Below are 25,922 nucleotides of genomic sequence, written 5' to 3' on the forward strand. Positions count from 1 at the left end.
CTCTGTCGAGAGACGCAAATGCTGGTGTCATCGGCTTTGCGAGGAGGAAGACAATTAATTGTCATCAGGCACTATGCTGTAGACACTCAAAGAATTTTGACTTTGTGTATTTCTCCCAACAATCCTGAGTGGAGACCTTTTGGCCCCTTTTGGTCACAGAAGGGGGAACTGAGGCTCAGGGGCAGTCAGGGATTTGACAGGGTGACAGAGCTTGACCAGAGCTCCATCTGTCTCCTGCAGAGCGCCGACTGCCCCACTGTGGCTGGGTGAGGTGATGTCACGGACTGGAGGGTTGGCCAGGCCCCAGTCGGTGAGTTACATGGAGTGATCGGATGGGCCCAACTTGCCACCTCGACGGGTACACAAGGAGCAGGGCCCAACCTTTGGGTTCGCTCCCAGTAGGGGCTTTGTGCCAACACGGCGCAAAAAGTCTCCACCTGTGGCAAATACCAACCCTGCCCTCACCTGAATTCCCACAAAGTCTACCAGACAGGACGGGAAGACACGCCAAGGAAGCTGCCAAGCCCCTTCCGGAGGCTCCCAAATTCAGGGCCTTTAAGCCAAAGACCCAGTTCACTTTCCCTCCCAGTGCCGACAGACCTAATGGGGAGTCCGCTGCCCTTCGGGCTACATGGCTCTGGTCCCAGAGCCTTCCCAACACACGACATTATGGCTGCAGGACTGCACAGGGGCTACTGTCCCCCGAAACACCTTCCTTTGGATGATAGCAACAGCCGCGGCCATTTGGAAAAGCACTTTACGGACTTGGCTTTTGGCCCCTTGGTTCCATGACGAGGCTAGAATCGAGTCTCCCGGGCCCCGGCTCTGGCCGAATTACTATCAGAGTCAATTTGCTAATAGAGCCGACTTTTAATTATTCATAGACTAATGGTTCAGTATGTACATCCTCTTCCTTCTCCTCACTCTTTCTCTCCCCTCTGTTTGCCAGCCGCCTTTGGGCTCTCCAGTTGTACACTCACCAAGGTAGTACACTCGCCATGCTAGTACATTCTCATGTCTGTACACACTCCCGTGTCAGTACACACTCCCATGTCAATACATTCCCATGTCAGTACAATCCCATGTTAGTACACTCACTGTGTTAGTACACTTGCCAGAGTAGGGAAGGCGGGGGAATCTGAGGTTAATCAATGTTAGGGCCTGTTAGTATCACAGTAAAGGGTTTAACAAGCAGCTTGGGCAGAAGTTCAAGTATTCTTGCTCATCTTATTCCCATTTATCATGAACAACAGGCAACTGCCTAGAGTCCTTTAAGCCCTTCAGCTAAGTCTTGCCAGGAGAAGGAACAGAAGGACTAAAATCCACACACCAGAGCCAGGTCCCAAGCTGAGACTAGCCAGCCAGGTTGAGAAGGCTGGTCCAGCCCATGCGGCCCCATCCTGTGGGCGGAGGATGCACGGGTGCTTTTACCCAGAATCCCCCAGGAACTGTTCTTTGTGGCGAGTGGAAGGACAGGGGTTTTGAGAGAAATGAAAACTGGTTGGAGTTTCATATTTCTAAATCAAATAAATCAGCAAATAAAATATGACAACAAACTTTAAAAAATCTAATTCACATACTGTAAGCAGTCATCACCTCTTTCCAGCAAACAAAAGGGTTTTTAAGGCTTAGGATGGGTTAGATTCCAAAAGAGATGGTATCATTTATTATTGTTATTAATAATAAATGCTAATTTGCATGGATACATAAGTGCCTGATGCTGTGTAAATTGATATATATGCATGTGTGTGTGTATATGTATGTGTGTGTGTGTGTATATATATATATATATATATATATATATATCTTATTTAATCTTAAAACTCCACGAGAGAGAACTAGTATTCCAGTTTGCAGAAAATGAAACTCAGAGAGAAGTCAGGTCACTTGCTCTGGGCTGTCTTGCAAGAAGGGGCAGCACAGGCTGACCCGCCCAGTCAACGAGACCCCAGCTCTACCAACTGTCCTGCTTTTCCCCCGTGTGCTCCACGCCGAGTGTTTTAGCCTCTTCTCTCGACCAAACGTACAGCCGCCACGACGAAAGCCCGGCAATGCGGTTGGGGGCCCCCAGGCCCTCCCTGTCCTGCCATGTGCCCCCCCCCCCCAGGGCTCTGCTGCTCTGCTGGACCTTCCATCCCATTTAGCAGGGACTTGTGCAAGTCGTGTGGTTCTTTGTTCTTTTTGGCTGGTAGGTCTTGTGCTGTTATTTAGCTTTTTCTGTGTACGTGTTACCTCCCTAGAGCGAGATTCACGGGAAGGGATGGTGTCGTGCTTCAGGCATACTGCAACGCGTCACTGCCACTAGCATGACACTGGGCACAGAGGAAACCCGGAGGAGACACCATGTGGAGGATATGACTGGTGTGTCTCTTACGGTGCTTAACACAGCACTAGGCATAGAGCCGGTACTCACGGGGGTTGCTGTTGACTGAGTTCCTGACTACCTGGAAGAAAGGAAGGGTAAGTCCCGAGGCACCGAGAAGCTACTCTGGTTTACATACATGACCTGAGCTAAGCTTTACAGTGATCCTGTGCTGCCGATGTTGTCCCCACTGCTCACACAGCTGGTGAGTGGAGAGGCTAGCGTTTCTCTGTAGAGCCTTGGGAGCAGGGCGAGGGGACCACGGGCACCTGAGGATGTTGGCCTGGGACAATCAAGGCTCCCTCTTGGGGAAACCCAGGAGGTAGTCACAAGGTGGACAAGAAGGGTCTAATGTCGGATAGCCCGAGGCCTGGGAATGACTGAGAGTTAGGACTGGTGTCTCGGCCAGTTGCCCCTGGGACCAGCCTGCTGGAGATTCTGCCCCTGATCTTGGACCTAGTTCTGATCCCAGGCCTTGTTACGCCTTTGTCTCTGGGCAAATGGTCACAACCACTCCAACCCATTCCTTTCCCATCATTTCTGGACCCGAGCTGCTTCCAGTAGGGGAAATCTGCATCACTCCCTAGGAATCTGTGGGAATCTGGGGGATGGGGGGCAGAAAAGAGACAGTGGGATTAAGGGATTTAACAAAGAAAGCATTCCTTGACGTGGGACAATGCCCAGGGGCTGGTTTTGAAGCATCTGTGGAATGGGATTTGAACAGCCTGGGAACAAGAGAGTTTATATGCACCTAAACCTCCACAAACTACCCCCGCTGCTAGTGTGCCTCTCTTGCAGGAGACAGGGACTTCTCTGGGGGTCCCGGCCCACCCTGCCAGGTCTCTGCTCGCAGACTTCGAAACCTGCCTGCTCCCACTGCAACTGGGAACACTCTCTAGGGAGAAGGCTGATGGGTGAGACAGACTTCTACAGGAGGCAGGGCGGGCCAAAGACAGTGCCTCGAGTCAAGCCCCAGCCCACCGGGCCCCAGCTTGCCTGTTCTCATGCACAGGTGGTTACTTGTTCTCCTACACAGGCGGCTTTGCCTGAGCTGCCAGAGAGGGACCTGGGCTCCGCACTTGGGGCCTGAGCTCCCTGGCTCACCACTGCCGGCATGTCGTGGGTGCCCCATAAATACTTGTCAAATGACTGATTTAACAATGTTTCAGGTTTGTCTACTAACCTGTCCCTCTGCAGTGCTGTGGCTGGTCTGCGACTGTACGCATAGGGCAGGCTGGTAGAGGATGGGGGAGGGGACCCAGCAGTCCTCAGAGGGAGGATGGGGATTGGCTCTCTCAGCCTCCCTTCCTTCCAGTGAAGATCCAGCCTCCGCCTGACCCTCACTCCCCTTCTTAAGCCCCTTTAATGACTCCCTGTAGCACCAAGGCCTTCCAGACCCTTCCCTGACCTAACCCTCCAAGCGCCGTTCTGCTCAGGCTGCACACTCCTTATCCCCCTTGTCCAATGTTTCTAGTGCTTAGTGGTTCCTCCACTCCCATGCCCTTTCTCTCCTTGCTCTCTTCATCTGAGAAACTTCTCACTTTGGATTCACAGTCATCACCTCCTCTGAGAAGTCCTCTGGGGATGCCCCCCGGCAGGCTTCCAGGTGACCCATCCTTCAGTCTCTTGGTCCTTCCGCTGTGTGCCTAGCACCTGCAGCTGTGCTGTGTTTCACTCACCTGGCTTTCTCCCCTCCTTCCCGGGAGATCTTTGAAAGGAAAGTTCGTACCCTTCATCTGTACCGTGCTGATGTCTGCCACATAGCAGAAACTCAAGGAATGTGGTTGAACGGTAACAGATACCACTTATTTAGCCTTTTAGGCACTTTGCATATAGTAAGTCATTTCACCTGTTTGACAACCCTATGAGGTGGATTACTGAGATGTTTGTTAGTTTTAAGGTATTTGTTATTATCATCACCACGACCATCCCCTGATAGGAGAGGAAATGAAAGCACAAGCGAGGGGGGGGGGCCCGAGCCAGGAACAGCGTGCACGCCCAGACGGCCCGCCGGTGACCTCCTCCTGCCCCCGGAACCTCGTCCCTTTTCCACTCTCACACCAGGCTCGTTCTTGCCCTCTCAGGAATGTTCCCTCTCTTTACAGCCTTTTGAAATCACAAGTGTCTCCAGACCCAGTCATACTTTTTTTATGACACTTTCTTTGATCTTTAGCTCAAATCGCCTGCCTTTGACCTTCCACAGCATGAAAACCCTCACGTAACACATTCTTTGATTTCTCACCCACTACGCCTTAACATCGTGATTGTTCCTGCACAAAGGCCGCGTGCCGCGTGCTCCTCCAGGTGAGGGCCCGAGTCTTCCCGCCCTGGTCCCCAGCAGACTGTCAGGGGCACGGGAGGTGCTCAGTACCTACTGGAACTTTGGACAACAAAACACCTGGAAGTTCCGTCGCATCTTTAGAGGTGACTGTTGCTCTTTGCCATTATCGCAGTGGTGCCATCACCCCTCCCACTGGTTCTGAGGGGCCTGGGGCATTTGGATGGAATGTGAGGTTCTTTGTGTGCAGATCAGGCCTTATTTACAGATCTCTGAGCAATGGGACTCTTCTTTCAAGATAAATAAAATATAAAGCAGGGCCCAGGCAGCGAGGCCTGTGGACGAGCTGGGGAGTGGGGTTCTGCCACCTCGCCCTTCTGCAGACATCCTATGACCACACGGCAACTCCCCTGGACCCTTGTTCCGCCCGGTTCGAATGAGTCCATTGGAAGATCGCAGAACGAGAGCTGAGAGGTCACTCACTGGGTACAAGACTCGAGCAAGTCATTCTGCTCTAGGTTTCAGTTTCTTACCTGAAAAGTGGAATGATGTCTAGCCTTCCCAACTCATGGGGGGTTGTTGGTTGGATTAAATGAGTAAAGTATGTGAGCCTATTCTGTGGGCCACGGTCATTATATTCATTCATTCACTCACTCACTCACTCACTCAATACTTATTGAGAACTCACTGTGCAGTGACTGAGTTTAGCTAGTGGGGATCCAAAGGAGGGAACTATACCAACACAGGTAGTTTCTGCTGTCACGAAGCCTGAAGCCTAGTGGGGACAATGACTTATTCAGGCAGTCACACTACCTGACGACTGCTCAATGAGCTAACAAGAAAGGAACACGGTTCCATGAGACAGCGACAGGGGAACGGATCACACGACACATCTTGTTGCTGTTGTCACTTAGGCAGTGCTTCTCAGACTCTGGATTGCTACAGTCAAGTGGGAGGCTCGATTAGCAGGGTCCTTGGGCCACATCCCCAGTGTGATTCAGTAGGGCAAGGACCCCTTCCAGAAATCTGCTTTAACCTGCCCTCTACCTCACTCCTCTAAATGATTCTCATGCAAATAGCCTTTGGCTAAATTTAAGAAAGACTTAACCTAAGGTTAGAGAGGAACTTTAATTGGAGACTTCTGCCTAAAGAGGTCTGCACGCAGCATCGTGAGTATAAGCCGATTCCACTCCAGGCCAGCAATGAGTGGGGAGATTTTTCTCTTAGCTTGAGCTAGTTTGAGTTGGTTTTCTGTCACCTAAAAATGCTACCTCCTGACTAATTTCGGTCCCCTCTCATCTCTGCCAGCTCCTCTCATGATCCCTGCTGGCTGTGTGAGGAGTAAAGGATCTGTGGGGGCGAAGTCATGGTTTTCTGTTGGAAACACTGAGCATCATTGCCTGTTCTAAGCCTCCCCCTTACAGCTCCTCATGCTCAACTGCAGGCGTTTTATGAGCATCTGTGACATGCATGATGTACAAAACGTGAACGTCGGCAACCATTTCTGACCGAACAAGACAGCTGCTCGTGCCTGCGACTAAAGGCAAATAATTTTGGCTGGGTGATCACTCCAGCCTCCCCAAAGCAGATGGCGTGGGGCTTGGCTGTTCAGGTTCTGCAGCCACATTGTCTGCACTTGAACCCTGGCTCTGTGGCTGGCTCTAGGACAGTGGACTCTCACGTCACTTCTCGGAGCCTTATTTTTTTTACCTGTGATGTGAGTATAATGAACAAGACTCACCTCATAGTGTTGTGTGGATTAAACGCATTGCTGTATGTAAAGAATTCACAAGTGTCTGGCACACAATCAGGGCTCCACAGTATTAGCTGTCAGGATACAGATCACAATATTTACCATACCGTTCCCTACATAGGGTTTCCCCACCCTAACAACCTTCTGCTCACCCACATTGGGAACTCTTGGTTGTGACCGCATATCCCTTTTCCTCGTCTAATGAATCCTGTGTTTATTTATTTTTTATCTAAATCTCTTTGCCTCCTGTCCCCTAGAACTTAAGGTCCTTACCTCCCCCCTTTTCTGCCAGTGCAGTTCCCCCTCCGTCTCATGGCCTCCTGAATCAACTCAGGCTCCACCTGGAGCCTTTCTCACCATGAGCGTCTTCTCAAAGGTCCTGGGGCACCACAGAGGTGTCCCAGGTGCACTTACACCCTGCGCCACGCATCGGCCATCACGATCACCAATGCTACGTGACGGTTAGGTACGTGACTCATTTGGTTCTTAACCAACCCCCTGAACCTGGGCCCCTCGCTTGTAAATTAAGGGTAATAATACATACTTATTTGGACTGCTGTAAAAATTGAAGGTGATGATATAAGCAAAGTTCAGGTTAATGCTCTAATAGCATTCACTATTATAATTATTGTCATTATCTACATCTGTAGAGAAAATAAACAGAGGAGAAAAGTGTACATTTTCACACATGCACACATGCGCGCACGCACACACGCACACACACCCCTTTTCATCTGCAGACTCTAGAAGGTGAGGTCAAACTCGGCCAAGTTGACCACGGACCACCAGGCCCAGTTTGGGCTATTAAGGGTCTTGCTCGAGTGCTTGCCTTGGGGAGAAGAGCCCGGGACCAGTCACCACCATTTGCCCCATAACTGTCATCTCTCTCTCTCTCTCTCCCTCCCTCATAAAATACACGTAATGTTAAATTTACCATCTTACCCATTTTAAAGTGTAGAACCCAGTTGTATCAATTTCATTCACAATTTCATTGTTGCACAATCAATCTCCAGGACTCCCTTTCATCTTGCAAAACCAAAACTGTACCCATTGAACCACAGCTCTTCCTTCTCCTCCTGCCCCCGGTAACCAACATTCTGCTTTCTATCTCTGTGAATATGACTAACTCAGGTAAAGGGCATCATACCATGTTTGTCTCTTTGTGACTAGCCTATTTACTTGGCATAAAGTCCCCAAGTTGCATCCATTTTGGTAGCATGTGTCAGAATGTCCTTAGCTGAATAACATTCCACCGCATGTACACATCACATCTTGCTTATCCATATGCCTGCACAGGGATGTCCAGGCTGCCTCTGCCTTTTGGCTGCCATGACCATCACTGGCGTGACAGTGAGAAATGGCGTCACAGGGGAGGGGCTGGTCCCACCCTGCCCCAGAGCGAACTCAGCTGCTGAGAGAGGGTCCACGAGCACGTCCCTTTGGACTGGCTTGAGGAATGCGGCAGGACCGAAGGACAGGCTTCAGGGACAGGTTTCCCAAACACTGCCCCAGGGGAGCAGACCGAGTACTGACAGAGGGAACACAGGCCCACACCTGGGCCCCCAATTCCTTTACTCATCAGAACTACCCCAAACATTCGTGCTTGCATAGCAGGTGAGCAAACAGACTCAGAACAGCTAAGCGGCCTGCCCGAGGGCCTGCAGCTGGAAAGCTGGTGTTGGAAGGGGGCCCAGACCACGTGGGTGCGGAAGAACGGCCGTGTGTCCACATCCCCACTGTACTCCCTGAGTCCAAGGCGAGAACGCAGCAGCAACACAGCCCTGGGGTCCTACTCACCAACCCCCCCACCCCCCATCCCAAGCTGCCCCAGGGCCTGCTGGGCTGAGTGAATAGGAAACAAAACCAGCTGCATTTATTTAGCCAAGCACCTGGGTGCACCTGTTGCGGGATTGGGTGCAATCGACCCAATTTTATTGCTGTTTACGAGTACAATAAAACAGGCAGTCCCAAGCAGTCTTGGGTTTAGAAGAGTTTCCTTCAATTCCAAAAGCTCAGAATGGGGGCGGGGCAAGTGTCAGTGGGCTGGGGTCCCTTCTAGGGCCTGCTGGCAGAAAGGGCTGCCACAGGACAATGCGCTGTGCTCAGCTCTCCCCTGACCTGTGTGTACACAGCGGCAGCTTCATGACCTCTCCCCTGCAGTGGCTGGGTAGGGCTGTGTTTGGAACAGAGGGAGAAGCTGGAGGTAGGCAGGATAAGGCTGCCAGGGGATCCCAGCCAGAGAGACCTGGTCCTGCCTGCCCCAGGCTTGCGGAGCCAGCCGGCCAGCTTCACTGGAAGTCTCTGTCCCAGTCACAGGTACCTCGCCTGCCTTGAGGGACTATGGGTCAATCACGGTGCAGCCCTAGGAGAACCCTTTAAAGGTGAACTCACAGCCACAAGTTAGTGATGTTTGACTGTCCCCATACCTGTTCGGCTTTGGACTTATTTCAGAACTGCCTGTCATTACCCCCAAACTTAAGAATAGAGCTGCCATAAGAACCAGCAATCCTACGATTCTGCTCTGGGTTTTTATTAGAAGAAAACAAAATCACTGCTTTGAAAGGACAGCCGAACCCCTATGTTCATCACAGCATTATTCACAACAGCCGAGATATGGAAACATCTGCCCCTCGACAGATAAGTAGAGAATATGGATACACAGTGGAGTATTACTCTGCAGTGAAAAAGGATAAAAATCTTGCCCTTTGTGACAACACAGATGGATCTAGAGGGCTTCTGTTAAGTGAAAGGAGTCAGAGAAAGGCAAACACCATCACTTATGTGTGGAATCTGAAATGAAACAAACAAGTAGATAAGCAAAACAAACACACACAAATGGACAGGCACAGAGCACACATTGATGGTGACCGAGGGGAGAGGGTTGGCAAATAAGTGGATAAAATAAGATATCAACTAATTTTATAAACACACAATGACTATTTAAAAAATAAGGAAGAAATGACCACCCTATTGCGCCCTGGTCGTGGAGGAGCCAGAGGTCAGCCCGGTGAGAACTGTGTCCTTGAAGAAGACTGGGGAGGGACCAAGGGGTGCTGGCAACGGCACCTTGGAAAGGTGACAGCTAAGGCGGGTCTGGGGCTTCAATGGGAGGCAGCCCAGGTGACTCTGGGCTGAAGGACCCTCGAGTGGCAGGGTGCACAGCTGACTTGGCTTGAACAAAATCGTGCACATATCGCGACCCACAGCTTGCAAATGAGATGGGGGGATGCAGAACTAGGTTGGGGATGCAGCTTCTGTACAAGGGAAACGACAGAATGGAAGGTGTGAGGAAGGGACTGGCAGTCACTTCAATTTACCAGTAAAATACCCATTAAAATCTACTTTGTGCTGATGGGAGTTTTTAAAATCCAACTCACTGGGGCAACACTCGTTAACAGGACCACGTAGGTTTCACATGCGCATCGCTGTGATCCATGATCCGTATAGTACGTTGTGTGCCCACCGCCCACAGTTGGAACATCTCCCGTCACCACGTGTTTTCCCTCTATCGCCTTGACCTCGTCCCTCCGGTAACCACCACACCATTGGCTGGCTGTGTCTCTGAGTATCAGTGTTATAGCCCACATAGGACTGAGTTTTTACTGAGATATAACTGATACATAACATTACCCAGGGATTTTTAAGTGCATGCAACCCTGAAGGATGTACACATTTAAAAAATCATCTTTATGTTGAGATACTGTGTGTGTGTGTGTGTGTGTGTGTGCAATTTACCTCACTAAGCACAATGCCCTCTAGGTCCATCTATACTATTGAAACTGGCAAGACTTCATTCCGCTTCATCGCCGAGGACTGGCCTATTGTTTACACTCACCGCATTTTTATCCGTACACATTCACACTCGTGGTGCACACTAGTCAGCCCAGCGGGAGCATCGGTGACAGGTGGCTATTATTAATGAACTTCGAACCACAGCTAATGAAAAGGCAGTGGCACCTACTGTGTGCAAGGCCCCGGGCCACATGATATATGCGACTTCATACTAGTTAATCCTGTGACAATCTACCATACGCTACGAACAAGGGAAGGGCAGGCTCAGCATCCCAGGGGAGGGCTGGCCCTGCCGCCGCCCCAGTGCAAGGGGGACCGCTGGGAACAGTGGCCATGCACACGTCTCTCTGAGCTGGTTTAGTCTACACTTGCTTTAAGACGTATGCCAAGGTCCATAAGTTAGAACTCATCATTCCTAGTCTGTTCTAACGGGCAAGGGAATTGCTTTGTGAGGCCCAGTACCTGCCTCCACCTTGTTTACAGAACGGCACCGAGGCGCCAGGTGCCCCATCTCCCCAGACACGGTTTTTTATTGCCTCTGAGCATGCCCAGCACCCCTGGGAGGTCTATGGGCGGCACTCACACCAGGGACAAATGTGCACAGGAAGGGGGCGGAGGCAGGGGTGTGCAGTGGGAAGGAAAAAGGCACCAAAGTCCTCACACAGGCGTGGGTGGCTTTACATTCAGTTCCTCTTTTAGAGTTGTTGACTCTAGAGTCTCTTAGTCCTGGAAAAAACATAGGGACCGGCTGCTCCAGCCACACTGTTCTACTGATGGCTCCGAAAAGGAAGGTGTCTTGCTCAGTGTTACACCGCTGGCAGGTGACAAAGTCCAGAGCGAAAGCTTGGTGCCCTGGCTCCCGGTGCAGAGTTATTTTGGCATCCTCTTAGGGCTTCCAAATTGCTCATTCCCCAGACCCTCCCAGTGAGACTCTGTCCCGGCCCCGGGGCTGCAGGCCCTCTGGGCAGCAGCAGCACTTTGGGGAGCAGCAGCAGGAGAAGGTGCACCGGGGAGGCTGGGGACGGCCCCTCTTCGAGGACTTTTCAGCCACGTCAACGGCACCAAATGGAACCGGAGCATTAACATGTTGAGTGTGCCTCAGTGCTGTCTAAACCAGCCCTGAATACTAACCAGGGAGCTTCAATCGAGTTAAAAATAACTGGCTAATCACCACCAGGAAGAATTAACGAGGACTCAGAAGAAAGGAAAATGTCTTAATATTTCATCTCTCGGCAGCTGGGCTCCAGCTGGGGCCAGTCTCCTCCTGGCTGCCACAGGGCAGGTGATTGAACAGGCCACTGCTGGGTGCAGGCGGGGGCTGTCCCAGCCCCTGGGAGGTACACGGGGCAGGGTTACTTGGGGCGAGCTGGAACACAGGGAACGCAGGAGAGATGCAATGCGACAGGAGGCAGGTTTTAAAGAATAAAAGTCGTCACAGCTCACACCCCCTCCCCTTTAAGTAAAATCCTTAATTAAAGGGGAACAACGTTTCATTCTGCTCTGCGAACCCTCCGACAGTCCTGCCTTCCCTGACGTGCAGGTGGGAGGGCATCGTTGGGGTCCATGGGAGCCGTACTGAAGTGAGGTCTTCCTGGCAGTGACCGTCTTTGGAGAAGGACCAAAGGGGGGCCCGCAATAGACCGAACACTGTGACAGAGCCAGGCACGCAAATAAAACCACCATGGCCATGACTAGAATGGCCCCTGCAGCCAGCCTGAGAGAGTAGGAGCAGGGAACGATTATGGCAACGTGGAAGAGGTGGGTTCAAGAGAAATCAAAGGAGGAGTGTTTTGTGGGGGACAAGGTAACGGCCCCCCCAAGGGCTTACTTCCTCCAAAAAACTTAATGGCATTAAATAAATAAACATAAATGGTATTTGAGCTAATAGTGCACATCCAATCACCAAGAAATAACCATACATAAGAATTGAATTGACTTATTCAGATTACTAATGAATTCAATTAGTCTAGGACATAAGTGCAATCTTGAAGAGGGATATGAAGCTGCTTGGATGGGCCCTGGCTGGATAGCTCAGTTGGGCACAGCATCATCCCCATACGCCAAGGTTGCAGGTTCGATCCCTTGTCAGGGCACATACAAGAATCAACTAATGAGTGCATAAACGACGATTCAATGTTTCTCTCTCTAAAATTAATAAATAAAAAATTTTAAAAAGCTGCTTGGACAAAGAACAAAGATAATGAGTAATGGATTCTAGAAGAAACAGTGTCTTGAAGAGTGCACAGGGGTTCACTTCTACCCCAATTTAAAACCACACAATTTGAAAACCAAATGGGATCTTGAAAAACATCAAAGAAAGATACGGCAGAATGGGAGAGTCTTGACTGAGACTCGGGACACCTGGGGACAAGCCCCAGCTGTACTAACTTGCCTTGGGACCTCCGGCCAGTCACCCACCCTCTCTGGGCTCCCAGTGGGCCAGCTGTGCCTTACCACCCCCTACGGGTGCCAACATTCTGTCCGTCTAGTGCAGTCTCCTAGCACCCAGATCCAACACGCACACCTCAGCCACGGCGTTGACAGCGCACCGGTGGGCCTGCGAATAAGCGAGAAGCAAGCAGTGATTGACTGATCACTACTTCTCCATCACGGAGCCAGCCCCCGGGAGCGCTCAGCCAGGCCTCGGGGCGTAGGGCCACGGGACAGACACGGAATAGCCTCTTGGAATGTCAGTTATATTTGCTAGTATATGGTTTAAAATGCATGCTATCAAAAATAAATACATTATGGGGAAGAATATAATATTCTAATAAGTTTTTAAAATATAACACAAGACTTCAAAAAATTTCGAGCATAGGGAGATCTGTTTGGAACTACGCCCAAAGATGGAGAGAGAGAGAGGGAACACATGAGTGAGTGCAAGGCGCAATAGCTCTGAGCAGAGAGAAACCCACGAACACCTATCGGGAAACTGCACTCAGCCTACAACAGAATTAATCCAGGAGAGAGAAAAGGCATGAAGATGCCGTACAAGTAAACAGCTGGTGAGAGAAACTGACAAAGAGCCAACGGATATGGGGTCCGATGAGACTTCACACCGAGCCAGGGCGGCAGGAACGTGGGTGGTCCCCGTCAGGGGTGGTTTGACCTTTGTCTCCACAGTGGCCCCCTCAGGCATCACCTTTGTCCTGGGCTTAACCTGCGGGTTAAGCTGCTGTTGAAGGTGGTTCTGAGAGAGAGGAAGCAGCGGGGCTGAGGAAATGTGGGCAGAGGGGTGCTGTCCAGGGTCCACTTTCTTTTAATGCCAGTGCCAAGTCTTCCCCTGCCCCCCAAGCCCCCAAATCGCCACCCTCACCATGTTTCCTCCTCTGAGACATCGGCGGCCACCCGCTTCCCATCCCACCTACATATTTACCCACACCTGCATCCCATTTCCTCTGGCCGAGGCTGAGCGGTCCTCCCTGCTGTCAAAGCCTAGGGCTCCCAGGCCCTTGGCCTCCACTTCCTGTCACGGGGACACTGCCCACCAATCCCTCCTCCTCTCTCAGTCTTGCCCTACTTACTTGTTTCACCCCACCCCTCGGCCTATAAGCATAACCAGGATTCTTCCCTCCCTCATCCTCAGATCTCTGTCTCCCGCCCCCTCATCTGAGTTTCCGGCCGCACTGGCCCATCACCTCCTCAGGTCCCGTTCACTCCCAAACCCACTGCAACCAGCAGCAGACAGACAACACAGGTGCCCAGGGTGCCCGGCGCAAAGGGTACCGGGAGCGAAGAAAAATAATGAAAAAAGCACATGTATGTGTATATGTATGTACATTAAGTATATGTTTAAATTGATAACTTGAAAAAATTCAAAATTCTGTTGGCCTTTATCACAACCACACATCGGCAGTGATTTTATTTTGATACATACATGGGAGACAACACAGCCCTTTCTGTGCTTGCAGCCTCTAAAGGTCTTCCTCCTGCCCTGGAACTCAGACCACCACCTGCCCCCCCCCCCCCATGATCAGCCACAGGCACAGATTCCTCTCTGCAGGGACTTGGGCCAGAGACTGGGGTGGAATCCCCTAGACTGTGTCTCACTTACTTCCCACTGCAAGGAGCCACCAAAAAGTGATGATATACTGTGTGTTTAACTCCTCGTGCTTTGAATCTGTCGCATCCCATCTGTCCTCACCGCCCCGACCCGGCCCACGCCTGCATCATTTCTGGACTGGGGTCCCGCAAGCGCCCCCTGGTGATCTCCCTGCCCCCTAGTCTGACCCCCAGATGCAGGGCTGTCCTCCACTCCACAAGTAGCTAACATCATGTGACGAGAGCCCCATCTCGTACAGAAGAGAGTCCAAGCCCTTGACCTGGCTTACAGGGCTTCTAGAACTTTCTCCTAATACTTCATCAGACTCATCTCTGGTAACATCCCACATAGCAATTCTGGACTGCTCCTCAGCGGCTCCTCTCATAAGCCAAACCATTTCCTGTCTCTGTCTCTTGTTTGTGTTGCTGCCTCTTTCTGGAATTTTCTTCCCATCTTTCTTCACCTGGCATCACTGTCTCCTGGAAGCCTTCCCTTAGCTCCCAGGAGAGGTGCCCCTACCCCGGCTCTCAAGGTCGGTGAATATCTCTTACGACTCACCTATTGTCCCCAAAGTATAGGCTTATATGTGTCTCCCCAAATAAACCCCAACACCTTCCTCATCTTGGTAACCTTGACCCTCAGTCCAAGGCCTTGTATACAGTAGGTGGGGCCATAGATGCATTTTTAAAACACATAGTGGTTAATAACTTTTGAGATAAATGCAAGTTCAGTGAAAGAGGGATTCAGGTAAATCTCTACAGCAAGCTCAAAGACTGGGTCCCAGAAGGGAGGGCTCAGGGGTGGTGTGTGTGGGAGGGTGATTTGGGGCCCAGACACTCGGTGGGCAAGGAAGGCTTATGCAGAGACGTGAATGGCACGTGATGGGGAGCCTGTGTGTGCACGCGTGTACACGCTTCAGAGAGAGAGAGGAAAAGATCTTTAATAGTAAAAGAAAAAATGGAGAAAGGGGTGGTAAAAAAAAAAGGGGGAGGAAGGAGACAGCTTGAAAGAAAGGAGAAATGGGAAAGAAAACACAGGTGGACCTTGCTAGGGTCCCAGAAAGCAAACAGTTACTGGTAGAGAAACACTGGGGGTGGCTACCACCTGTGCCAAGGCTCGGGGCTGCAGCCGGGAGGTAACCGGGGTTTACGAACTCTAGAGATTGTTTTTCTTTCTTGAGTTCGGGGTCACTTCTTCCTGAACCCTGGGCCCTTTCAGACACAGTTTTTTATTGCCTTGACGGAGATGTTCTTTAAAGTGTCTTTTGACTCGGGGAACGAAGCCCCCTAGTTAATCTGTAAGGTGATTTTTCCCCTCAGAGAAATCAGCCTTGGCAGGCAGAGCCACGCCCAAGAGCCACGCCCAAGGCTGGGAAGTGTCCTTCGTGTTCAGCAATCTGCCCGCTGGAGAGCCCTCCTTTTCCTCAGTGGCATCTTCGGGGCTGAAACAGGAAAACCCCAAGGACACAGGGAACACAGAGCTCTGCCCCGGCACTTAGGGTCAAAGCTCGTGTAAGGAGAGAATCTCTTTGCAGGTTCCTCTTAAGCTGCTGGGAGGGGGAGGGGAAAGACCCTGAACATTTAAGAGGCAAGTGATCCAGATTCTAGAGGAGACTCAGGATGCTGCGGTGCCTGGGCGGGACTCCGACTCCAGCTCTCGTGACAGATGCTGCAGGCCACAGGGACATGAGCGGCCACAGGCCCAGAGCAGAGAAGTGACTGCTGCCGCGTGGGCTGCTGGAGGCAATTTGGTGTCCCCCGAAGGTGAGATATAAGAGGGGATGGCGCAAGACGGGCATCCTGAGAGGGTGGTAATGACCCCTCAGCCACACAATTTACTCTCACTTTTTCATTTAGTGAGAACATACAGGTTTGAGGGGTGGGGGAAGGGTAGGAGGACAGAGTTTTTCCCCAGGCCTTGCCATTCAAGTCCCTGGTCACCTCCTCTGCAGGGTCTCGTCCACAGAGGGCGGTGGGTGCCCTCACCATGGGCTGGAACGTGAGGGTCAAGGACAGGCCCCACAGCACCACGGAAGGTCAGGCGGGCACTCTCACTTCCTCCTCAACGTCCAGCCAAGAGGTGGGAGGACAGAATTATTTGCTTTCCCTCCCTTGATTGCTACTTCTCTTGGACATATTGGTGGTTTTATATCTTCTGGGTGTAGCAGAGTTGGAACATTCTGTCTTGGCAGGATGTTCCTTCTTGGACGGCGTTCAGAAGGAGGTGCCCTTGCCGGCCTGGAGCAAACCGAACTCCGGTCGGTGCTGTCACAGTGCTGGGGCTTTCATCCCTGTTGTCTTTGGACAGCGTTAAGTCCCCCGGAAATCAGTGAGGGGCCTGCCGTGGCAGCCCTAGAGTGGCTGGCCAGGGTCCTGCTCTGCACTTGAGAAAACTGGTTATTTAAGACAGAACTGTTATCTGCAGGCTCTTATTGCAAGGGCCTGCGGCACATCCGATTTCCTGGGGCAGGTATTTACAAGCATAGATACTTCTATCTCTTCAACAAAATGAAAGACTGTGTAGCCCTGAGCATGCTGGTCTTCCCTCTGGGTGCTCTGGTAGGATGTCCCAGGCCTGGGAGGAGGGGGCGACACCCCAAAGAAGGAGCCTGACCACCGGGCAGCAGTCCCCTCCGACATTCAGCATCAGATTCTCCTCCCCCGCCCCCCAGTGTGGCACTGAACCTGCTTCCCATTTCCAGTGGGAAACAGTGTGATCCAACACTGAGCAGTGGCCAGCTGCATTGTGCATCTTTGTGGTTTGGGTGAAACATGTCATCAGGGTTGCCTGTTTGGAATAAGAACTGGAAGTCCTCCTTGACCTTGCCCCCACACTCTGCTTCTGCTCATCCCCCTGAAGAGCTGACTCTGTTTCCCGCTTCCCTGGCAGCTGGCCCCATAAAGCACTGCTTCTGGCTATTCCAAACTCAGAGAGAAATGAACCCTTATCATTTGCTTCTTAAACGTGCCAGGGCTTTTCTTTCTGCCCTCTTTTGACTGATGGCCAACACACCTGGCACCTTAGATTGTCCTGCGGCAGCTGCCCTTTGGCACAACCAATATGCCCTTGATACTGTTATGACTTTGTCAAATGACCTTAAAATTCTTCTCACTTTAAAAACCAGCTACTGCCTGGGCTGATGTGGCTCAGTGGATTGAGTGTCAGCCTGTGAACCAAAAGGTCACCAGTTTGATTCCCAGTCAGGGCGCGTGCCTGGGTTGCGGGCCAGGTCTCCCATTGGGGGTGTAGGAGAGGCAAAGGATGGATGTTTCTCTTACACGTCCATGTTTCTCTCCCTCTTTCTCCCTCCTTTCCCCTCTCCCTAAAAATTAATAAAATCTTTTTTTTTAAAGTGGCTACTATAAGAAAGGATGAAATACTGTCACTGGTGACAGCATGGCTAGATCACGAGAGTATCGTGCTAACTGAAATAAGTCAGACAGAAATGGACAAGAACCATATTCACCCGTAAGTGGGATATAAAACAGAAAGGAACAAAGGAACAAACAAAAGAAACAAACAAAAGCCTGCACACAGGCAACAGGCAGGTGGTTACCAGAGGGAGGCTGAAGAGGGTGAAGGGGGTGAAATACATGGTGACAGATGGAGACTAGACTTTGGGTGGTGAGCATACACTGCAATATACAGATGGCATGTTGCAGAATTTTACACTTGAAACTTATCTGATGCTATCAACCAATGTCGCCCCAGTAAATTTCATTCAAAAAAATTAAATTAATAAATACGTAAAAACAAAAACTGGCTACTTGTGTAAGATTCTTTTCTCCAACTCCGTAACCCCTCTCTGAACCCCTGCGCTGTCGCAGGTCTTTCTGGTTGCTTTACCAGCAAGATAATAAACTTTGACAAGCGCTCAAGACCAATTTGTCTGAAACATTTATCACCGTGTCCTCCAGGCACGGCCGCTGCAACAGCTTTTTCAGCCTCCTTCTCCCAGACATCCCGCTCCCGCCCGGCATCATCCAGCGCAGGCAGGACAGAGGAGTCTCCAGCTCCAAGCCCCATGCACAAGCCATCTTCCTGCTGTTAGTCTACAATCCCTGTCTGTCCTCCAACAGTTGGCTCAAGGCCATCTCTCCGAGAAGCCCTTCACGATGCCTCCTCACCCTTCCGCTCCTCCACCCACACCAGGTTAGGGGTCCTTTGTAGTCTGCAGTTACCTGGATTACAACTGTCATTCAACATTGTAAGAAAAACACAGTTTATAACTTAAAAGTGAGATATGTGAGGAATATTGTTAGCTAACATCCATCCGAGGACTGACTGTGCGCCGGGTACCATTCCGAGAGCCTTACACTAATGGCCTCACTGCAGTGTCACAGCAGCCGTGGTGGAGACCCCGCTGCTCACCCAACGGCCAGGTTCTCCTCCGTGGCTGGCGGAGCCCTGATTTCATCTGGGGGTCTGCTGCTCTTCCTCCTGACTCAGGGGAAGCTTTATCCCAGCTGGTCTAATCCAGTTACTGGGATCCCATTTCTCTTATCAGAGTCACTCATTTCAGCCAGGACATACAATAAATTTGCAGCCAATAACATACCGCAAGCAGTCTAGAGTGTGGGGGGAAAGGGGTGGTGCTTCTCGGAAATTTCTGGATGCCAGAAATCTTAACAGTCATTTTACAGTTAGAAGGGGAATCAGCCTGAGGACCAGGAGATCTAAAGAAAAGGTCAGAACCAAGAGATGGACAGTATTGTGACTGAGTCATTGATGGTGTCATTGATCACTGAGGTGACCAACCCAGAAGGACCAGAACTTTTCATGTGAAGAGATATATTTTCTTTATCATCTAAATCAAACTACTTGTAGCCAAAAGCATCTTAATCATTGAAAAATCCATTAGAACAACCTATTATTATGTCCATTTTACAAATGAGATAATTGAAGTTCAAAGAGCTTAAGTAATTTACCCAAGATTAACTGCTTGTAAATAGTCAATGTGATTACAGGACTTTTACATTTTTTTTACTGACTTGAGAGAGAGAGAGAGAGAGAAACATTGATTTGTTGGTCCACTTATTTACGCATTGGTTGATCCGGGGATCAAACCCATATAACCTTGTTGAATTGGGACGATGTTCTAACCACTTTTAGACACTATTCAAAACTCACTCTATGAGAAAAGAGCCCCATAGAGCCCAAAGATTTCTCCTCATAGAGAAATCTTTTCTCTATGAGAAAAAAAAATCTTTCTTTAAAAAAAATCCTTGCTTCTAGCATATCTGGAATATAACAAGTGCTCAATAAATATTCTCTGATTACGTGAGTACTTATGTGACCTGAATTTTTGTGGCCATTCTTTCCTTAACATTACTGAACAGACTGATGTTCTGAGTCCCCTTAAAAGAAACAGACAAATACTGGGTTGGCCAAAAAGTTTGTTTTTTTTTTCTGATTGATGGACCTAGTAGTGCTTAGCTGTCTTGGACTTCATTTGAAACAATTTTGTTAGATTGTATTGTGACAGCTGTCATACCAGCGTGCATTTAAAAAAAACTTACCAAAATTGGTCATTTTTTGTGTAGCCCTTTTAATATTGAAGATGGAAGAAAATATGCATTTTAGTATATTATACTTTATTATTTCGAGAAAGGTAAAAACACAACTGAAAGATTTGTGCAGTGTGTGGAGGACGTGCTGTGTAGCTGGTTTGCGAAGTTTCGTGCTGGAGATTTCTTGTTGGATGATGCTCCACAGTTGGGTAGAGCAGCTGAAGTTGATAGCAATTAAATGGAGACATGAACTGAGAATAATCAACATTAGACCACGTGGGAGATAGCCAATATACTGAAAATATCCAAGTCAATGAAGCTATTGGTGAAAATAAAAATGTGTCTTTCATTTTACAGAAAAAACTATATGGACTTTTTGACCAACCCAGTAGATTTCATTTGTATTCTTTAACACTACTAGTGGCGTCTCCGGGAAGAGCAAAGTATTTAAAATAAAGGAGCAATGTACCACCAACAGATCGGGAAGAAGATGGAAATCCCCCAGAAGCTGTGTGTGTGTGTGTGTGTGTGTGTGTGTGTGTGTGTGTGTTGGGGGGTAGGGGCTCCTTGGCTGTCCTTTTCATATGCACACTGAATGGTTCAGTAGCTGCACACAAAGGAATGCATAAAATCTGATCACTTATAATTCTTAAAAATCTTAGCAAATGAGAAAGTGAAGAACACTTCTTTCAACTTGTAAAAGGTATTGATCAAAAAACAACTGAAAACATCTGATTGAATGTTGGAGATGTAAATGAACTTCCTCCTTTAAGTTCAGGATCAAGGCGGTCACTGCCTCACTACTTCCACTCAACATTATATTGGAAATCATAGCTAGTGAATGCCCATGAGGGAAATAAGTAAACACTGAAAAGATAAGACAACAGGTCATTGAAAAGGAAGACAAAGCTATTGTCGTGCACAGGTAGTATCATTATCCTTAATCTGTAGAATCTATTGAAACACTATTAGCACTAATAAAAATATGTTCTGCAAGGTTACCAGATCAACATGCAAATACAAATTACATTCTAATACCTGTAATTGCCTAGAAAAGGTAATAAAAGTAGCATTTTCAATAGCAATGAAACCTGTAAGTTTCCTGGGAATAGAACTTACAAAGAGAGTGTACCAAACCACTATGGAGAAAATTGTTGGGGTTCACTGAAGAACATAAATGATGGCATCAGTCATGTATGACAAGCTTATGAATGACTTCCATTATTATAAAATTTCCAGTTCTTTACAAATTAAACTGTGGCATCAACATGAGGAAGAACAAAGAGAAGTTGACTTACTAAATACCAACACGTGAAATAAAACTATAGCACTGGGATTGCAAAAGCATGGGGTAGACTACCACTTCTCAAACTTTCCTGCTGAGAGAAATTCCCCAGGGACCTTGCTAATCACAGATCCTCACTGGGAAGGTCTGGGGTGGGGCTCAAGGTTCTGCATCCCAAACAAGCTCCAAGGTGATGCTGGTGCTGCTCTGCTGCGGACCAGGCTTTTTGAGGAAAATGGGAGTAAATGCATCAAAGAACTGAGCAAAGAGCCCAGAAACAATTCCATGCATTTGTGAGAGCTTACTGCACAATAAAGATGGTGCAGCAGATGAGCGGGGGAAGGGAACTAATAGAGTGTTCCTATGAAACCTCCCTACGCTGAAATGGTGCAAAGTGTAGAAGCAGTTACCATAAATTTGCATGGAAAAAAAGCAGCGTTTTCAGACCAAATAAAATAATTTCCCAAATCATATCAAATATGCTCCATTATACCCATTTTCATGTTCAGCGGGATCCCTCAGGAGTGCTGATACCTTAGGAGACGTGTTACTGACCAAAGCGCAAGCTACACGGAAATAAAGCGCAGGTACTCACACGGTGCGAAGCTCCGGGGGCCGATGCGGAGGCGCTGAGCGTGGTTCGGGGAAAGGAGCCCGGTGGGGCCGCTCCAGGGGCTCAGGAGGGTGGGCTGCCTCTCCCACGGCCGGCTGCAACACAAAACACGGAAAATTATTTTCACTTTTCATCTTTTTTTCATAAAAGCCAAAATTCTGTTCAGATTTCCTTAGGTTCTGAAAAGAGGTATTAATGTGGGTCTTTCATAAAAGTGAAGTGCCATGATGCAAACTGTACAAATGCAGGGATGCCTGCGTTTCAGACATGGGGCTGCTCCGCCGTCCTCTGGAGAGGGACACAGGACTGTCTAAGTGGGGGAGAGATTTGAACCTTCTAGGTGGCTGGCTTTGACGGTAGAGGAACAGGCCACGAGCCAATGAGTGTAGGGGGGACTCTAGAAGCTGGAAAAGTCATGGGAACTGGTTCTTCCTGAGGGCCTGCGGGAGGAACTCGGCCCTGCTGACATTGCTTCTGGCCTGGTGAAAGCCAGCAGGGACTGTTTGCAGTGACTCCAGAGAGAGAGAGACGCTTGGCAACATTTTGAACACATGAAGGCACCCGTGCCCCATGACTCAGCGATTCCTCCTGTGGCTATTTCATAGAGACACCAGCGCAGGTGAGTGCTTGGCCAGACTGACAAGGCTGTTCGGGAAAGCAATTTTGTAACATCGAACAATTGGAAACAGTCTATTGGGTTGGCTAAAAAGTTCACTACCTGTTATCCTTATGATGGCTCTCTAGTAGTGCTTACATGTCTTGAACTCATTCAAAACGACTTTGTTAGATTGTGTTGTGACAGCTGTCATATCAGCATGCATTATAAAAACATCAAAATTGCTGAATTTTTGTGCAGTCATTTTAATATTGAAGATGGAAGAAGATATGCAACATTTTGGCATATTAAGCATTATTTCAAGAAAGGTAAAAAATGCACTGAAATGCAAAAAAAGATTTGTGTAGTGTGTGGAGAAGGTGCTGTGACTGACTGAATGTGTCAAAAGTGCTTTGCGAAGTTTCTTGGTAATATTGACATTTTGGCCAAATAATTCTCTGCTGTGGGGCTGTCTTATGCACTGGAAGGTGTTTAACGGCACCCTTGGCCACTACACACTAGACGCCAATAGCAGGAGAGAGCTGAGATACTCAAATATCCAAATGAAGAAAATTATTGGCGAAAATGAAAAATGGGTCTTTTATGGAAAAGACGTAACAGACTTTTTGGCCAACCCAATAAATATCCTTCAGCAGGCAAATGGATAAATGAATTACAATATATTCCCACAAGAGAATACGACCCAGCAGTTAACGTGAATGAACCAGCTCTTCTTCCCTTACCTAACCGCAGACATCATTATGCCTCGGCTGGTTGCCCTAGCTCTAGTGTCTGCACCATTTCTGTACATATGGCAGGTCTTTGAGTATCGGATGATGCCTTTGCTGCAACTGAAAATGCTCCGGTGAGTTTAAAAAGTAGTTTTGTTGAGGTATAACTGCTGTACAATAACATGTATATACTATTTCAAGGGTACAATGCAGTAAGTTTGACATTTTTACAAACAGCACCATGACCAAGGTGGTGGTCACATCCGCTGCCCCCATGTTGCCCTGGTGCTGAAATCCGGCCTCAGTTTGCATGCTCTCAGGATGAAAGGTGAACCCCTCGGAAGGAACTGGGGACGCTCCAAGGAAGCCCTGAGGTGCTGCCCTGTTTCTTGCTGTGCTCTAGCCACCTGGTCTACCATCAGTCCGCACACTTCTGCTCCCTGTGACTCCAGGACCTCTCCTCTCTGCACAGAGCTGTGAGCCTCCTTCCCCTGGCTGGCTGCTGCGGCCTCAGTGTCATCCCCTGTGGAAGTCGCTTCACCCCCCCCCCCACAAAGTCACCTCCCTCTCAGCCCCAGACACTGTTTCACATTTACATGTGCCATTGTCCAGCTGGTGTCTGTCTCCCCCAGGGGCCCGCAGGCAACCTGGTCATGGGGACTGTCACCTTTCCTGTTCACTAAAGCACAGCCCGGGCTTGGTGCACAGTAGCTGCTCAGTCCGCATCTGTTGGAGTAACAGGTACACCGCACCATTATTTATAACACTGAAAGATGGCAGACAGTTTATTGGGAACGAGTTAAATAAATTATGGGGTATCGTGCTGTGTAATAATATCACACGGGTCTTTAAAACAACAAGGCAGAGCTGTGTGGTTCCTGAAGTGGAGACTTGGTTATAATAGACTTTGAGTGAAAGACAACAATGGGAAGCAAGTTGCAGAACAAATTCTTAGGGTAAGCCATTGTTTTAAAATTGAAACAGTAGACAGATATAAAATACGCTCAGCGGGGCACAGGCACAGGTGTGGAGGGACAGGCCATGCTGTCTGTTAACAAGGCCAGTGCTGGAAGTGGGGCTGAGAGAATTTCTGTAATATGAATTACTTATATTATTGTTTATATGTAATATAAGTATTTATATTACAAAATACACATTTTGTAATAATCTATAAAAGGTTACAATGTTTGAGTTTTTTATTTTTACTAGTATGCATTACTTTTGTAAGTCAAACATGACTTTAAACAGTGCAAGGAAGACAAGAAGCCACCCCGGAAGGGAGGTGCTCTCTCTGGTGCTCACAACCCGCCTTTTCTACCCTCAGGCCCCATAGGTACTGACCCTGCCCACCTGGCTGTGGATTTGTGCCCCTGCACACTCACCTCCACCCCTGCCCTCTCACCTGTATCTCTGTCCTCTCACCTGTGCCCCTCCCCTCTCACCTGTGTCCCTGCCCTTTCACCCACACTCTTGTCCTCTTACCTATGCCCCATCCTTTCACCTGTGACCCATCCTCTTAACACCTCCCCAAGTGGGTGGCTTTTTTGCAAGTGCCAGGAAGGGTGGGGCAGTTGGAGTACATTTCACCTCAAGGCAATTGGTACCAGTGACTTCACCGCCCTCACCGGAAGGTAAGCTTTCTGAGAAGGAAAGGAACTGACGCTAACCAGTTAAACTCCCAGCAGGCCCGTCTATACGCTGCAGCCCATTGAAACCTCACCAGACTCTTGCGTCAATATTTCTATTTCCATCTCACAAAACGCCGAGCCCAGGAGAGCTTGTCAGCAGGGACTCAGACAGCGCTGTGCCAGGATGCGGGGGGGCCTGCCCTCCCACCAGCTTCCCGGTTGCCCCCAAGATGCTAAGTGCTGAACGAACGTTTGCACAATGAAAGCACCTTCTCCTTCAGCTGCTATGTCCATTAAGTAGTTTTTGTATCCATTTTCCACTAAAACTATATCTCCCCAAAGCTTAAAATAGGGTTGGAAATTTGCTGTTTGACCTATTTTCGCCCATTAGCATAACTGATCAGATCAGGGAACCAAGAAGCTCCTTGGTGCAGAGGAGGGAGCTCAGGCAGAGGGTGCCACCAGGGCCACGGGGTCGCAGGAGCAGCGAGGGTGGCAACGGCTTAGACGTCACGGCAGGAAAGAGCAAAGACAAGGGCACAGCAGGGTGGAGTGAGCCCCAGACAGCTCGGAGGTACCCGGACTCAGACCCCAGCTCTGCCTCCCTCTGGCTGGCCCCCTGGGCAAACCAGCTCGCCACCTGGGCTGCCTCGTCTGGAGACAGAGGCTACCAACCCCCACAGGGTGATGACATTTATAAAATGTTAGGACAATTAATTAACCATTGTTAATTAATATTAACATGTATTAATTCAAGGAGACAATGCGCATGAATGCTGCTTGTAAAAACTATTTAAATTTTTAAAAATTTATTTATTGCTTTTAGACAGAGATAAACATTGATTTGTCATTCCACTTATTTATGCATTCATTGGTCGATTCTTGTATGTACCCTGACTGGGGATTGAACTTGCAACCTTGGCATATCAGGACCACACTCTAACCAAGTGAGCTACCTGGCCTGGGCCACCTGCAAAGAACTAAAAGAGCAAGGCACTTAAACAACGTTCCATATGTCCTGACAGTTCCACTCTGCTGACCAAATTTGTCTTCTTTACTTCGGATTCAAAATTCTGATTCTAAAACATGGGATGTTACAAAATTGCTTTCAGCGCTTTGGAGGCAGGGGTCATCTCTAATTCCCCATCTCCTAGGACCCAGAACGGTGCCTTGCACATCGCAGGCACTCAGAGGGGTCTGCTTGAATGAACGACAGATGAATGAATTCAGCTCGTGGCTGCTGGAGCAGTGGCCCTCTGCGCTCCCTGACCCTCCTCCCGAGTGGCCTCAGGTGCTCAACTGTCCAGCAGCAGCCACGTGGGGACTGCAGTGA

General features: G+C 49.2%; 1 protein-coding gene across 5 annotated transcripts in view; it reads right to left on the reverse strand.

The window, feature by feature from the left end:
- Positions 1 to 25,922, reverse strand: part of MAB21L3 (mab-21 like 3) — a 158,883-nt gene that overhangs the window by 31,794 nt on the left and 101,167 nt on the right. For all 5 annotated transcript variants that reach the window (XM_053655989.1, XM_053655990.1, XM_053655992.1 and 2 more), the window contains one exon: positions 21,618 to 21,730. In XM_053655989.1, the coding sequence (XP_053511964.1) occupies positions 21,618 to 21,730 (113 nt within the window). The remainder of the gene's footprint in view (positions 1 to 21,617; positions 21,731 to 25,922) is intronic.

This window comes from Artibeus jamaicensis, unplaced genomic scaffold (assembly GCF_021234435.1).
Source record: "Artibeus jamaicensis isolate MK-2021 breed Jamaican fruit bat unplaced genomic scaffold, CSHL_Jam_final scaffold_1689, whole genome shotgun sequence".
Lineage (NCBI taxonomy): Eukaryota > Metazoa > Chordata > Mammalia > Chiroptera > Phyllostomidae > Artibeus > Artibeus jamaicensis.